Source organism: Neoarius graeffei, chromosome 4 (assembly GCF_027579695.1).
Source record: "Neoarius graeffei isolate fNeoGra1 chromosome 4, fNeoGra1.pri, whole genome shotgun sequence".
NCBI lineage: Eukaryota > Metazoa > Chordata > Actinopteri > Siluriformes > Ariidae > Neoarius > Neoarius graeffei.
Genome location: NC_083572.1, coordinates 57,314,181 through 57,330,114, shown reverse-complemented (window position 1 = coordinate 57,330,114; position 15,934 = coordinate 57,314,181). Strand labels below are relative to the sequence as shown.

General features: G+C 38.1%; 1 protein-coding gene across 4 annotated transcripts in view; it reads left to right on the top strand.

The window, feature by feature from the left end:
- Positions 1-15,606, top strand: part of LOC132885087 (zinc finger E-box-binding homeobox 1-like) — a 39,786-nt gene extending 24,180 nt beyond the window's left edge. For 2 of the 4 annotated variants that reach the window (XM_060919385.1, XM_060919386.1), the window contains exons 3-7: positions 5,772-5,989; positions 6,126-6,234; positions 7,110-8,458; positions 9,131-9,314; positions 13,877-15,606. In XM_060919385.1, the coding sequence (XP_060775368.1) occupies positions 5,772-5,989; positions 6,126-6,234; positions 7,110-8,458; positions 9,131-9,314; positions 13,877-14,478 (2,462 nt within the window). In that variant the 3' untranslated portion in view covers positions 14,479-15,606. Of the gene's footprint in view, positions 1-39; positions 128-1,383; positions 1,582-5,771; positions 5,990-6,125; positions 6,235-7,109; positions 8,459-9,130; positions 9,315-13,876 lie in introns of those variants that run through there. The other 2 variants (XM_060919387.1, XM_060919383.1) reach the window with 2 other exon arrangements.
- The last annotated feature ends 328 nt before the right edge of the window (positions 15,607-15,934 follow it).

Below are 15,934 nucleotides of genomic sequence, written 5' to 3'. Positions count from 1 at the left end.
TTGAAACTTCTTGCTAGCATTAAGATAACACAGCAGTATCAAAGGTTATTTTCAAAAAGTCGTCACATCATGCATGACAAAGGGCTTTCAGGTCAAACAAGATGACGTTCCCATTCTAAAGTCAAAAGTAAGTAAATACAGTTTTGCTTTTATATTTGTAGAGATGAAAGATGTGCAGCTCATCTAGAAACCATCATTGCACACTCGTTTTCTCTCTCTAGTGAAGAAAAAGAGAGTCTGTACAGCAGTTAGGTGCTCTGCCTCTTCTCTGTCCGCAGTAGAGAAAGTTTGAAATATGATGCCAACATCTGCAAACATTTGAAAAATTCTTCTCAAAGTCACAGTGCAGTGCTGGCATTTGTCCTCGCTTTCTTTTTATATTATTATTATTATTATTATTTTTTTTGGCTCTCTGGCTTTCATTGGTCTCATGGGAGAATCTCAGAAACATTTTCCTCATTTCAGCTCTCATCATTCCCATTACAGAGCCCTTTAAATTCCCATGACAAGCCTTTTTTTATTTTAATTTTTTTCTTTAACAAAGAGTAGGAAAGTATACCGTAATTTTCTTTTTTTTTCCCTTCAGTGATGTCCAATATGGTGCTTTTCAAATCTAATCCAGTAATATAGAGTGTTCTCTTTGCTGTTACATACCTGATTCAACTTATTCACTATTTCTTTATGGGAAAAAAAACCATCACACGCATTTCTTTGTTCATGAGCTCATATTCATCCATTTTTCACACATGATTATGCACGTAATATGTGTTTAGGTGAAGAACATGAAGATGAAGGTGTGTATCAGTGAACATGCATGACATCATGTGATTAATATGTGATTTTTCATTTATGTAAATAATAAAAAGCATGCCCGACATGTGAAAGTAAATGAATCATGTAAGAAATTATGTTGGAAAATTTTTTTTAAAAAGAAAAGGAATATGTGCGTTAAATAATGTGAAATTATGTACATTAAAAAAAACAACCATATGAAATTCATATGTGAATCGTATGATTATTTACATATGTATGTGCATGTTCTGTAAGGGTTATTAAAACCTTCATAGGCTAAAAAATACATATAAAATACATCTTTAAAATTGTGGTGAAACTGAGAAATGGTATGAAGTCGTTAAATTAAACCCTATAAGACAAACTAATGCATGTGTGTAAATATCCACTTTTTAAAAAAAAATTTTTTTACTGCAGCTGTATAGTGCAGGCGGCCCGTGCAACCACACCACAAGTTTGTTATTATTACAGCATGACCAATGGAAGCTTGTTGAGAATTAGCAGAAACTTTTTTTTCTGAAATAACTGTGACATTAGACAGCAAGACAGATGTTGATCTAAGATCAGCGCACCCTGCCTCTATTCCCTCAGCACAGAAAGATGCCTGTGTAGTGGAGGACTGGACTCGGTATGACTTCCTCATGCAGCTGAGAAAAGTGTCCCACCTTCCTGATTCACAACACAGCCAGCAACACAACGGCTCCATCACTTCCTACCACACTCCTGGTGCACAGAGCAACACACCATCAACCTTGTCACCAGGTGTTCAGGAGTCACCTGAAGGGAAAGGTATATGATTCTAAAGCTGATGGAGGTTAGGATTTGGAAATAGTTTTCTGTATTGGCACCAGAATTAGACAAAATTAACACAATGGCAATCATATGGAATGTTTCAGGATTGTCAATACCAAGGTTCAAATGCAGCTCAGGGCCAACTGTTTACTGCTGCACTATTCAGGACCGAGCTCATTTATATTCAAACAAACATTTCTGTATATTTTTAACTGGTATGGGGGTTTTTTTGTTGCTGTTTTTGTTTTGTTTTTTAAACTGACACTTAAAAATTTTTTGGCCAAAGTGCTACACACTAAAATCACCTAAAAATGATCTTTGTGTAAAAGGGAATTTTCTTCTCCTCCAAATCCAGTATTAAATAAATTACCTGGGTATTTACTGACTTAAATCATTTTTGTCCATATTAGAGCGGCGGCTACAATTATCGAAAGTCCATAATTATCGACACCTTTTCAGATTTACAAATAAAAAACAATTTTACAAAGGTGAGTTTCAGTTACAACAGTTATTATTGGTTAATTAATCAACTGGAAGATCCCCACCACCACCTCGCCCTTTGATCTTGTCATCTGATGACACAGCTCATTACCTGAGATGGAATTTTTTTAGCACAATCAGCAATTTGAGGAAAACCCGGATGTTATCATCACAGGTAAGCATGGTGGAAAGATCACGGCCATGTTTTTACTCATCAAGTTCACCGATATTTCATGATCTCCTTGTCAAAACCTACTTTGTTTCTTACTCTTTCATTTGACAGGCGCCATTTTGTATCTAAACGTGTGTTTGAGAATCACGTGAGGTGTCGATAATAGTGATCACTTTCACCGATGTCCACCATTATCGACACCCTGTGGAATTAAGTCACATTTACAACTGTTATGGATCGAGCTTTGTGTAACACTGTTGAAGTAGATGAAGTACTTTTTAAAAAAATTGCTGTGATTTATAATTTTTTTTCCTGATTTATAACAGAATGGAATGTTGATAGAGTATTTGGAATCTTATTGCAATAAATATAATTCGACCAGAATTAAATTCCTAGTATATAAACAATTACATGCTTGAAATATTCAGATTTTTCTGTTCCATTCAGAAAATATTTTTTGCAGTTTGTTGTAAATATCTACTACGTATTACAATATCAGTAGGCATTTTATATTTTTAGATGTAAATTTTAAATCTCAATAATAATAAAAAATCAACCTTTGACCTGGATTTTCATGCGGTTACAGTGTCAATTGTCTGTTGACATTTATTGGTAAACTACACAACTAGAAATGAATACAAACAACAACAAATGATTAACAAAATGTGATCTACGAAAATACTTAGAAAGTGGGTAGAAAGTGGAACAAGAAGATTTTCTGACAGGTTAAACATTATCAGTTCATTTGTTTACAAACATTAGAATTACTTCATTTACATAAGCATCAACATTGATATATTTATATAAAAGATATTTTGTACTAAGTATAAGTCTATGTAAAACACATTTTAAATAAAAACTATGTTTTGTTGAATTAATACCATATACCGATTTATTTTTTTAATCAATAATCATCTGGGTGTCAATAATTGTGGAACGGTGTCGATAATTGTGGACAAAGGTGTCACATGATCTGATATGCTAAGTAATCAGGAATCAACTCATTTTTTTTCCAGTGGAAGTTTGAGTATTCATGCACAATTTACGTTTTGAAAGTCTTTTCTACTTTTGCAACAGCCAAAATGTCGTTAAGGTGTCGATAATTGTAGCAGTTGCTCTACCACATTAAAAATAAATGAATACTTGTAATTGAGTGTACTTCAAGTATATTTATAAATGATATCAAAACTACACTAAATTCTCTCCAAATGTACTGAAACATGATAGTATACTTCAATTTAACTGGACAGCTCTCAAAGTGGACATTAGTTTACTTGTATTAAGCTGGAGAAACATGTAGCTTACTTCAATGGCACAATGTGTGAGATCTCTAGTTAACTTCAAGTAGACATGTATACTAGAGATTACTGGGGCCTTTATGCTGTGGGATGAAAAATGGAGAAACAGGAGTTAAGAGTCTATTCTATTTCTTCCTTGTTTAGGACGGAACCAATTTTACTAACAATTTACTAACATGTACATTGTTTGTCCAATGGAAACAAAATGAGGGGAAAAAAACAAGGCTGAAAATCGTATGCAAACAGTAATGAATTTGTGTATGTGTGTGTGTGTGTGTGTGTGTGTGTGTGTGTGTGTGTGTGTGTGTGTGCGTGCGTGCATGCGTGTGTGCGTGTATATATTCTTCTATTATATATACATGAGTGTTTTACTGGGAAATATGCCACTCACATTTTTCATAGGGACTACATCCGGTACATGGAGTAAAATATTTTCCAATATCTTCACGTGTGAGGAAATCGATGAATTGTTTTGATAAATTTGGGTAGTTTTTGTTTGTGAATGTGTCTACTGTATATAATAAAAAGAAAATCACACGTTGGCATGAATATATGAAGTTTATCTCCTCATGTTGAAATACGTCGCGGATCTGAGTGACATAATTCCTGATATTTCACTCCGATGACGTCACTCCCAGTGTTTTCCCACTGACTTGACGCACATTGTCAAAATGGTGAACAGGTTAAAAATTAAAATTCTTTTGATTAACTTGCATTTTTTTTGTTTGTTGTTGCTGTTTTTTGTGTGTGTGGATGTGACCATATAATATAAAAAACATTAAACTTCATGTTTTCACGCCACCGTGTAATGTCCTCTATATGTTAATCTTTTAAATAGCAGGTGTAGCAGGAGAAAATAGCAGGAAGTTGTTTATCTTTAAAAAAATAATTTGTTTCTATACATTTCTATAACAGTATTTCATAAATGTAGGAAGTATACAGTTATATTTGATGCAATAAGGAAAATGATGAAGAAGAGGGTCAAATGCTGTAAAGAAAAATGGCTTTGTCATGACCAGCTAACAAGTTAACGTTTTATCAAGATTGCTGCTCTTATGGTAATTGATTCATTTGTATTTTATACAGGGAAGAGCAGGGAGACTGGGGACACATTTTCAGCTTTTGTAGATGGTGTGAAATTCTTTGCAGGAAGCATCACATTCTTATTGCGTTAGAGTGTTTACTATACTCTTACCACAACATTAATTTCTCATCTTCTCACATATACTGGCCTTCAGGCTTCACTTTTTCTGTCATTATTTTTTGCAGGGAGACATGAGACATTGATGGGAGACATGGGACATTGTGTTGGGAGACTTGGGACATAGTGGGGAGACATGGGACAAAAATAAAATACCTAGGTGTACAGGTTTAATTTTTATTTATTATCAAAACCTGTAACATGTGAACTGTATGAGCACACAATGCTGGTACAGCGAGAGAAAAATGTCAGTTTATCCAAAACCTGACAAGACAAAAACAGCTCCATTCTCAAAAAGGAATGAAATAAGTTTAATCCTCAATGCAGGTACAGTCCCACATTTTTAACAAAGATTTTAAAGAATTTTATATTTGTAAACCACAAGAAAAATCCTGTAATGTGAACTGTCCCAACTCTCCCCATCTGGCCATTTTGAAAAAAAAAAAATGTTTTTCCCCAGAATTTATGTTCAATAAATAATACTATATATGGTAACTCTCGGCTGCATACTTTAATTCCTAACAAATCCAGAATTCTCCAGCAGACGTTACACGATAGAATGGAGGCGGAGGCGAAGTAGAAAATACAAGTTTTGTTTGACAAAAATATTGAACTGCACAAAACTTACTGCAGTGTCCAGCTTCGTGGTTCCAAAGGAAGTCGGTTACTCTAAGGGCCATCATCTAATTTCTGATGTAATCTAAAACCTGATTGGTTGAAATTAATTTGTGAGAATACAAACTGTCCCAGTTCTCCCCTGTCCTGAGTGTCCCCGCTCTCCCCTAGTTTTATCTGACAAAATTGCCTGGTTTAAAAAAATATAAAAAAAATAAAAATGAAAAACCCTTAGTAGCTAGAGTTAATTCCAAGCCATGGTTGTAATAACGCTATGCTAAAAAGCAACTGTTATTTTTAAATTAAATTTTTAAAAGAATCATAGGGCATTTTCTGCCTAGCAGAACAGCATGTATTGCAAATTAAAAAACATCAGCAATAATCCAGATAACTTCACCTTTGTTCTCTTTCTGGTTAACAGACGCAGACCCTGGGAGCCCTGATCCTACAGGGACAGAAATGCAGGTGTGTCTATTTTGCCAGCGGTCATACCAGCAGGGCATCTATCTCAGAGAACACATGAAGTTGTGCCAGGAGAGGGAGGGAGGGCACAGTGTGTGTCCGTTCTGTGGCTACAGCACTCCATACAGGGCACAGATGGAGCGGCACATGGCACTACATACCCAGGTTAAAGAGAAGGTGGGAGCTCATGCTGCAATACATAGCTTCAACAGACTACAACATGTTGTCATGCAGAATGTTGAAACACTGTAAAAGTTGATCACCATGGACAGTTCAATTTTACTTTACCTTCTGATGCATGTGTGTGTTGCAGAGTTCTATGGCTGACCCCAACATAGAAAACCGGAAGTTTAAGTGTACACAGTGTGGAAAAGCCTTTAAATACAAGCATCATCTTAAGGAGCATCTACGCATTCATAGTGGTAAGAAAAATGTGCTTTTTCATTTACATAATCATGTGAAAAAGAAAAAAGAAGTCGCCATGCAAATAAACAGAGAACTTTGTTACATTACCTCGTGAAATTGTGACTAATTACTCCATAGCTTTTTTGTTTTAAGATATTACTAATGTGTCACACACGATAAGGTGATAAGAAAGGCTACATCTTTGATAATAAAATCAAAGTAGGATTCATATCATTAAATTGATGTGTGGTGTACTCATGCATTTGGGTTGGATTCCACACAGAAATAGAAGTTGTAGTCGCATAAAGATTTTGTCATTTAATTACTTAAAACTCTAATCAACTATTCCATCAATTGTGCCATATTAATAAGGTTAATAATTTAGAAAGTAAATACCTTCATGACCTTTCCACTGAATATGATTAAAATAATATGCTAGTAGTAGAAAAACATTAACATCTCGATGTCCTGTATAAGATCAGAACTAGCCTTCTTTCTTTTCTCCCATACTACATCGGCTGTTACTTTGATATCACTGTGCTCAGAGTGTATCTGGCTGACTAACAGTTTTCTCTCTGTACCTAATAAAATGTGACGGAAATATGACTAATGGATGTGTTCGTTTGACGACTGAAATGGGTAAATAAGGAAGACTCATAATGATGACTTTGTTGACCTTTTATGAACATCATTATAGCACAGTGCAAAGCAATATTATTTGGCGCAAGTATATAAAATCACCTTTGTATATTAATCACCTATTTGGAATTGCCATGAAATATTTCAAGGTGGGCTCAAACCTGAAATCCCCAACCCGCCTTCAGATACACCTCTGGTGGTGAATCACGAACATGTAGAACAATCTGTAGTAAATATTGTTTTGTCATTTTAGGTGAGAAGCCCTACGAGTGCTCCAACTGTAAGAAACGTTTCAGTCACTCAGGCTCCTACAGCTCACACCTGAGCAGCAAAAAGTGTCTCAGTGTGGGTGGATCAGGGAATGGCACATATTTCAATGGCCACTCTCACCCTGCCTACCTCTTCCCCTCCCCAACGTCACCCCCTGTAGTTGGAAGCAGGAATGGTAACAGAGGGAAGAGCTCTCCATATGCCCCACCGAGTCATTGCTTCACGGAGCATCTCGCCAATCAGGGACAGGAATCTGTTGCTTCTGCCCTCCAAACTTCAGATCTAAGCAGACCGTGGGATTCTGTTTCACCCATGAGGATGGGGGTGTTTAAAGGGACTACACTTTTGCCCTTACTGCACTCTGGTGGCAAGTTTGAAGAACTCCTGCAGGAAATGCTCCGAAAGGAAGTGGGGAAGGATGAGCAGCTAGGAAGCAGACAGGACAAGGAAGAAGAAGACAAGACAGAAAGAAGAGAGGGGAAAAGTGATGTGCCTGTCAGTGCAGTATCATGTCAGCGGTGCTTCCAGTTGTTTCCAAATGAAGTTGTTCTAAAGCAGCACGAGAGATATCTGTGCAAGGGAAAAGATGAGCAGGACATTGCAGAAATGCACTTCATCAAAGATGGATCACCACTCAACTTCTCACGTGCCTCCCATCACGTTTACAACACACAGAAAACTCCTACCACTCCTAATGGAATGACCAGAGAGATCTCTTCTCCACAGCGGGTGTCTTGGCATTCGCTTCCACAGCAGCTCCTTGTGCCCCTACCTTTGCCTTTCCGCTCTGAGCCTGCACATGCCTACTGGCCAAACAGAAAGACAGACAGTCCTGGAAACTCCACCGTCATGAGCCCGACCTCACCCTCGCTACAGGAACGCCGACGTCCAAGCTTCATCACTCCATCAGTCACATCACCATGCCAGCCTCTTCAACACAGACCATCACCCAGATCAGAGGGTTCTCAGAGTGAACCCCTAGACCTCTCCATTCCCAAAGCACGTAAAAGCTCAGAGCCTAGCTCAGACTGCAATGGCAGTTCACCACAGCTGGACCAGAGGGATGCGGATCATCTAACCACAAGGTTAAGCCCACTATCTCATCACGAAGTAGGCGGGGCCTATAGACCTTTATTTGGAAGTGCACTTTTCAGCAACTTTCCCTTTTTTAATCCCATCGTGTCAAGTGGTCTTGCAGCAATGGGGCGTAATGGCATGACGTCACTTCCTCTAACGTCACCAGCACCCAGCCCTGGGTTTCTCTCTCCCATAGCATATATGATGGAGCCAGAGTCTGAGACCATGCTCAAAAGAATGGAGATAAATGTCATGGTGAGAACACTTGCTGAATCAGCAACCCAATCTGACCCCAAGCATCATGTGGCCATTAATGATATTTCCTTTTCTGATTATTTGCCACAAAGGAAAAGAACAAAAACGCAAACTAAATTTGGGGCCTGTTTTAGGTACCCTATCACATATTATTTTAATGATATTTTGCAGAAACATTCTCATTAAAACCCATATTAAAACCTATACTGAAACCCACCCACAGCCCCTTCCTCAGCTTTTAACAATATAAGCAATTTGCACTTTCATTTCAACTCAGAGTCTCTTATTCAAGAGTACATCATAAGATAAAGAACTATCTTTGGTACCACATAGAGAATCATAACAGGCCCTCATTTGCTGTCGTTTAAACTCTTGTAGGTTGCTCTTGATGCATTTGTTTCCCCCATTTGTGCTGTAAACAAGTATATTACTCAGAGGGGAATTCCAGCCCCAACATGCATAAAGGGCAGAGAAAATGCAAGCCTGTTTATACACAGTTACACATTTTTCAAATTTCACGCTCATAAAATGACTGTGACAAATGACAAATTAAATGCATAGTATACACTTTAAATCATATTATTATTATTATTATTATTATTATTTATCTAGGGGCTTCATATTAAATGCTGTCACAGACTCCAATTAACAAAATGAATATCTGTCTTTAAGGGTGATGCCAGAATTAGAGGAAGTCTGGACTACCTCGCTTTGATGGAAGAGGGGCTGGATGGAGACCATGGTCCAGGGAGAAAGAGACTCAGGAAGACAGACGAAGGATTATATGCCTGTGACATCTGTGACAAAAGCTTCCAGAAGAGCAGCTCTTTGCTGCGCCACAAATATGAACACACAGGTAGTGACACCACAACTCTCTGAATATTCTATTGCACTGTACATCAGCAAAACTTGATTTTCAGTAGCTTTGTGGTTTTGTGTTTTTTTTCCTAGAAAAACTGATTGAATGTAAGAGTACATTAGTTGTTTTTTTTTATTAATTAGGCAGCAAAGACGAATTTGTTTGTACCAGTCAAAATTGTGTTATCTTTGTGTCATGAAGTGACTGATATTGGTCAGCATGTTTGCAACACAATAAAAACCTCAAAAATTTGATGATTTGCATACTGCAACCTTCTGCAATATCAGTATTTCAAAAGTGAATATAATCATCATCATCATCATCATCATCATATATACAGAGGCAATTCATATCAATGGGCTAGCAGGGTGAAGACTCACCCATCTTTCAAAGGTAAAAGAAAAATCAATATAAGTTTTCATTTTGGGCATCCACATTATCGCAGTTAAGATTCAAATAGCAAAAGTTATACCGTATCTCATTATCTCTAGCCGCTTTATCCTGTTCTACAGGGTTGCAGGCAAGCTGGAGCCTATCCCAGCTGACTACGGGCGAAAGGTGGGGTACACCCTGGACAAGTTGCCAGGTCATCACAGGGCTGACACATAGACACAGACAACCATTCACACTCACATTCACACCTACGGTCAATTTAGAGTCACTAGTTAACCTAACCTGCATGTCTTTGGGGGAAACCGGAGCACCCGGAGGAAACCCACGCGGACACAGGGAGAACATGCAAACTCCACACAGAAAGGCCCTCGCCGGCCACAGGGCTCGAACCCGGACTTTCTTGCTGTGAGGCGACAGTGCTAACCACTACACCACTGTGCCGCCTGGCAAAAGTTATATATAAAGTTATATTAGATATAAGTGATATATATTATTTGCTGTCCAGGGTATACACTGCCTCCCACACGAGGTCAGCTGGGATTGGCTCCAGCTTCCCCACTCAACATGACATAAGTGAAATAGATAATGGAGGGATGGATGGTTGGATGAATGACATATATTATTCACTACCCCCCCCCCCCCCCCCAAAAAAAAAATACATTAAAAAAAATTCACCACCAGTCGCCACTGAATACACTCATACCAGCCACTTTAATAGGAACTTGTTCTTGATTCTAAGTGATTCTAAGATTCCTGTTCTTGGCTGCAGGAGTGGAACCCAGTGTGGTCTTCTGCTGTTGCATGCTGAGATGCTTTTCTGCTCACCACGGTTGTAAACAGTTGCTATGAGTTACTATACCCTTCCTGGCAGCTCGAGCCAATCTGGGCATTTTCCTCTGACCTGTCTTCTCAACAAGATGTTTCCACCCACAGAACTGTCACTCACTCAGTGTTTTTTGTTTTTCGCACCATTCTGTGTAAACTCGAGAGACTGTTGTGTGTAAAACCCCCAGGAGATCAGCAGTTTCTGAAATACTCAAACCGGTCCATCTGGCACAAACACCCATTCCACAGTGAAAGTAACATTTTGAGATCACAATTTTTCCTGTTCTGATGTATGAAGTGAACATTAACTGAAGCTCTTGATTTGTATCTGCGTGATTTTATGCATTGTGCTGCTGTCAAGGGATTGGCTGATTAGATAACTGCATAAAACAGCAGGTGGATGGGTGTACCTAATAAAGTGGCCAGTGTATAATCTACAGGCATATAAATTATATTTACAATACTTTTTATCATTTGGCAAACTATATTACAGATATTGATGTATATTATTACATAAGGAATAAAACACAACAGGCTGTACTCTTATGGGAAAATAATTAATGACAGGCTGAGGTCACCCCAGAGTAATTATTTTCCAAAAACACCAACACTAGCATTCATTCATTCATTCATTCATTCATTATCTATGCCGCTTATCCATTGCAGGTCATGGGTTAGTTGGAGCCAATCCCAGCTGACACTGGATGAGAGGTGGGGTACACCCTGGAGAAGCTGCCAATCTATTGCAGGGCTAACACAAAGAGACAGACAACCATTCACACTCACATTCTCACTGACAGGCAATTTAGAGTAGCCAGTTGACTTAATCCACATGTCTTTGGACCGTGGGAGGAAAACAGAACACCCGGAGGAAAATTTTATTGAGCAAAAATGCTAAATAACCGTATCCTAACAGGAATCTTCACCATATCAACTATTACATAGTTGTTCTTTTTAAATCTGTTTATATGGAGAGTCTGCCATGCAAGTTCCTGTGAATTAGCTGTTACAATAGAAAGGATAATATATTTAAAGGGTGCATTAATATTAAACTGTGAGAGCTATGCTATTACAGAAAACAGCTTCTGATCAATCAGATTTGAGAATTCAACAGCATTGTTGAATAAATTAACAGTTATTCCACGGAATTGAGTCATACATGAGCTGATAGCTGATGAGGCGTGTAGCGCTGAGTTGGCTATAAACCATATACAGTGGTGCTTGAAAGTTTGTGAACCCTTTAGAATTTTCTATATTTCTGCATAAATATGACCTAAAACATCATCAGATTTTCACACAAGTCCTAAAAGTAGATAAAGAGAACCCAGTTAAACAAATGAGACAAAAATATTATACTTGGTCTTTTGTTTATTGAGGAAAATGATCCAATATTACATATCTGTGAGTGGCAAAAGTATGTGAACCTTTGCTTTCAGTATCTGGTGTGACCCCCTTGTGCAGCAATAACCGCAACTAAATGTTTCCGGTAACTGTTGATCAGTCCTGCACACCGGCTTGGAGGAATTTTAGCCCGTTCCTCCATACAGAACAGCTTTAGCTCTGGGATGTTGGTGGGTTTCCTCACATGAACTGCTTGCTTCAGGTCCTTCCACCACATTTCGATTGGATTAAGGTCAGGACTTTGACTTGGCCATTCCAAAACATTAACTTTATTCTTCTTTAACCATTCTTTGGTAGAATGACTTGTGTGCTTAGGGTCATCGTCTTGCTGCATGACCCACCTTCTCTTGAGATTCAGTTCATGGACAGATGTCCTGACATTTTCCTTTAGAATTCGCTGGTATAATTCAGAATTCATTGTTCCATCAATGATGGCAAGCCGTCCTGGCCCAGATGCAGCAAAACAGGCCCAAACCATGATACTACCACCACCATGTTTCACAGATGGGATAAGGTTCTTATGCTGGAATGCAGTATTTTCCTTTCTCCAAACATAACGCTTCTCATTTAAACCAAAAAGTTCTATTTTGGTCTCATCCGTCCACAAAACATTTTTCCAATAGCCTTCTGGCTTGTCCACGTGATCTTTAGCAAACTGCAGACATGCAGCAATGTTCTTTTTGGAGAGCAGTGGCTTTCTCCTTGCAACCCTGCCATGCACGCCATTGTTGTTCAGTGTTCTCCTGATGGTGGACTCATGAACATTAACATTAGCCAATGTGAGAGAGGCCTTCAGTTGCTTAGAAGTTACCCTGGGGTCCTTTGTGACCTCGCCGACTATTACATGCCTTGCTCTTGGAGTGATCTTTGTTGGTCGACCACTCCTGGGGAGGGTAATAATGATCTTGAATTTCCTCCATTTGTACACAATCTGTCTGACTGTGGATTGGTGGAGTCCAAACTCTTTAGAGATGGTTTTGTAACCTTTTCCAGACTGATGAGTATCAACAATGCTTTTTCTGAGGTCCTCAGAAATCTCCTTTGTTCCTGCCATGATACACTTCCACAAACATGTGTTGTGAAGATCAGACTTTGATAGATCCCTGTTCTTTAAATAAAACAGGGTGCCCACTCACACCTGATTGTCATCCCATTGATTGAAAACACCTGACTCTAATTTCACCTTCAAATCAACTGCTAATCCTAGAGGTTCACATACTTTTGCCACTCACAGATATGTAATAGTGGATCATTTTCTTCAATAAATAAATGACCAAGTATAATATTTTTGCCTCATTTGTTTAACTGGGTTCTCTTTATCTACTTTATGGACTTGTGTGAAAATCTGATGATGTTTTAGGTCATATTTATGCAGAAATATAGAAAATTCTAAAGGGTTCACAAATTTTCAAGCACCACTGTACAACGAGCTTGAGTGGAATAACTATTTTATTCTGTCCACATTCACTGGATTTTGAGAAACAAAGCATTTTTATTTAGATTTTTTGCAAATTCGATAAATAAATACTTTATACAAAACGTCCGACAAAATCATTTCCACTTAGAATGTAAACAAACCGGTGAAATGACAGTAGCAGTTTGTGAAAAATGCTATAATAATAATTCTTGAAAAATAAAAAAAGATACATTCTTACCATCAAATGTTTTCATTCCGTATTTTGTTGCTTTTTTTTGTGGTTTTGTTTTTGAGTAGAGTTTTTATTTCATCCTCGGTTGGTTCAGCAACACGCTCTGCCATTTTGTTTTTCTCTACTCACGGTATATGAGCTGATATCCTAGTAGTAGAGTAACCAATCAGAGTGTGCAATTGGCCATATCCAGTGAATGTGAATAGAATAAACCAGACTATATCACCGGACTATTTAATTGCAAAAATACAGGAGCCATGCAGCTGATTGTCTTTTTTTTTCTGTCTCTAGGAAAGCGGCCACATGAGTGCCAGATCTGTAAGAAAGCATTTAAACACAAGCACCACCTGATTGAGCACAGTCGGCTTCACTCTGGAGAAAAGCCCTATCAGTGTGATAAATGTGGCAAGCGTTTCTCACACTCAGGCTCCTACTCACAGCACATGAACCACCGTTATGCTTTCTGTGGGCGAGACAATGACCCAGACACACAGGGAGAGGAGCAGGTTTTGGGGGACACAGCTCTCTACACAAGCCCGCACACCAAGCTTTATCCTGAGACAAGAGATAATCCTCTCACACTGGAGGAAACAGCCACGTTCCTCAGTGATTCCAGCCTTGATGGGGCTCCACTAGGATTCCGAGCAGAAGAGGAGGAAGAGGAGGAGGAGGAAGACGAAAACTCACTTAGTAATCATGCGCACAAGAGAAGAGTAGAGAGAAGAATGGAGATAGAGGACAGAAGTAGACACCTGGAACAGTCAAGTGAAGATAGTAAGAAGAAAAATGAAAAGGAGGATGAAGGACTGGACACAAAAAATTATTATCGTAGCAGTGAGATCAAAGTGGAGCATGATGAGGAGCAAAGAGACGTGACTCAAGAGACAGTATGAATGCTCTGGGCAGAGAAATTTTAAGCTTTGAGTTCATTTGCCAAAGGTGTGTAAAAACACAAGGACAGTGTTGTACAGAACAGAATTTGAATGCCTTAAGTGCTTAAAGGTCTGCCTCGTGCCTTTAGATCTATGCTGATTCAGGACAATAATGCAAAACATGCACACCATTAATATTAATACAGTAACATACATGCACAAGGGCTAGATAACCAAAGCTGGACTGTATATTTGGTGCTCAGTATTTGATGCTGTGTTCTTTAAAGCATTTTTTAAACCAAACTATCACAAACACAGTATAATACTTTTAAGAAATGAAAACTGTTTTGTCTTCACATTCACAGTTTCAATATACCCAATCATAAGTACAGACCAAAAATTATGTTTTTTTTTTTGTGGATTAAACCCAGGTACATTCCGTGTACATTCACTCAAATGAAATTATAGCATTCATTTTCTCAAAATCCATTTATCACTTCTGAGCAAACTAATCAGATGGCTGATTCAGAGCATAAAGGGTTTTCACCTTCATAATTATCTTAACATCAAGGATATTCTAAAATAAAGATTGATAGACATCTTTATCTGCACTGTGAAAATCTAGATGAACAGGAACTTTCTTTAATTTCAGCACTCAAAACAAATCCAAAAGTATTTACACTCTCTAATGTCAGCCTGTCTGTGTTAAAACATGCGTTGTGTAACATGCATCATGCCACTGTAACAGATTCTATGACAGAGAAAGAAGTGAATGGTCCATGTAGGTTGCGAAACTCTGAAAAACCTACTACATATGAGAACTAAACATGTTGCTGCATACTGAATTGTTGCATGAGACAGCGGAGAGTGAGAAATATGACATTACTGAGGTTTGCTAGCGTGTGGGGTTTAACGATGCAAGAGGTCTTATCAATACACATCACCTGTAGCATTTAACTGCCCAAGTAGAAAATGGTGCTTTTTTTCCAGGTATGCGTCCAGCTTTATCCTGTTTTAAGTCAGGGTTTATCTGTCAATGTGTAAATGTTGCTAAATGTACATCCCTTTAAGCTATTTAAATATTCTGTCTAATTTGCATGTGTTGCTTTTATACAGAATTTGTTAAGCTTTTGTACCATTTTACAGAATTATTTGTGCATACATTCACTTATAGTCTAATAAAGTTGTACATATTAATTCTCAGGTGTAATGGTCAGTGTGAACCTAGTACAGCGGGGCTTGAAAGTTTGTGAACCCTTTAGAATTTTCTATATTTCCGCATAAATATGACCTAAAACATCATCAGATTTTCACACAAGTCCTAAAATTAGATAAAGAGAACCCAGTTAAACAAATGAGACAAAAATATTATACTTGGTCATTTATTTATTGAGGAAAATGATCCAATATTGCATATCTGTGAGTGGCAAAAGTACCGTATGTGAACCTTTGCTTTCAGTATCTGGTGTGACCCCCT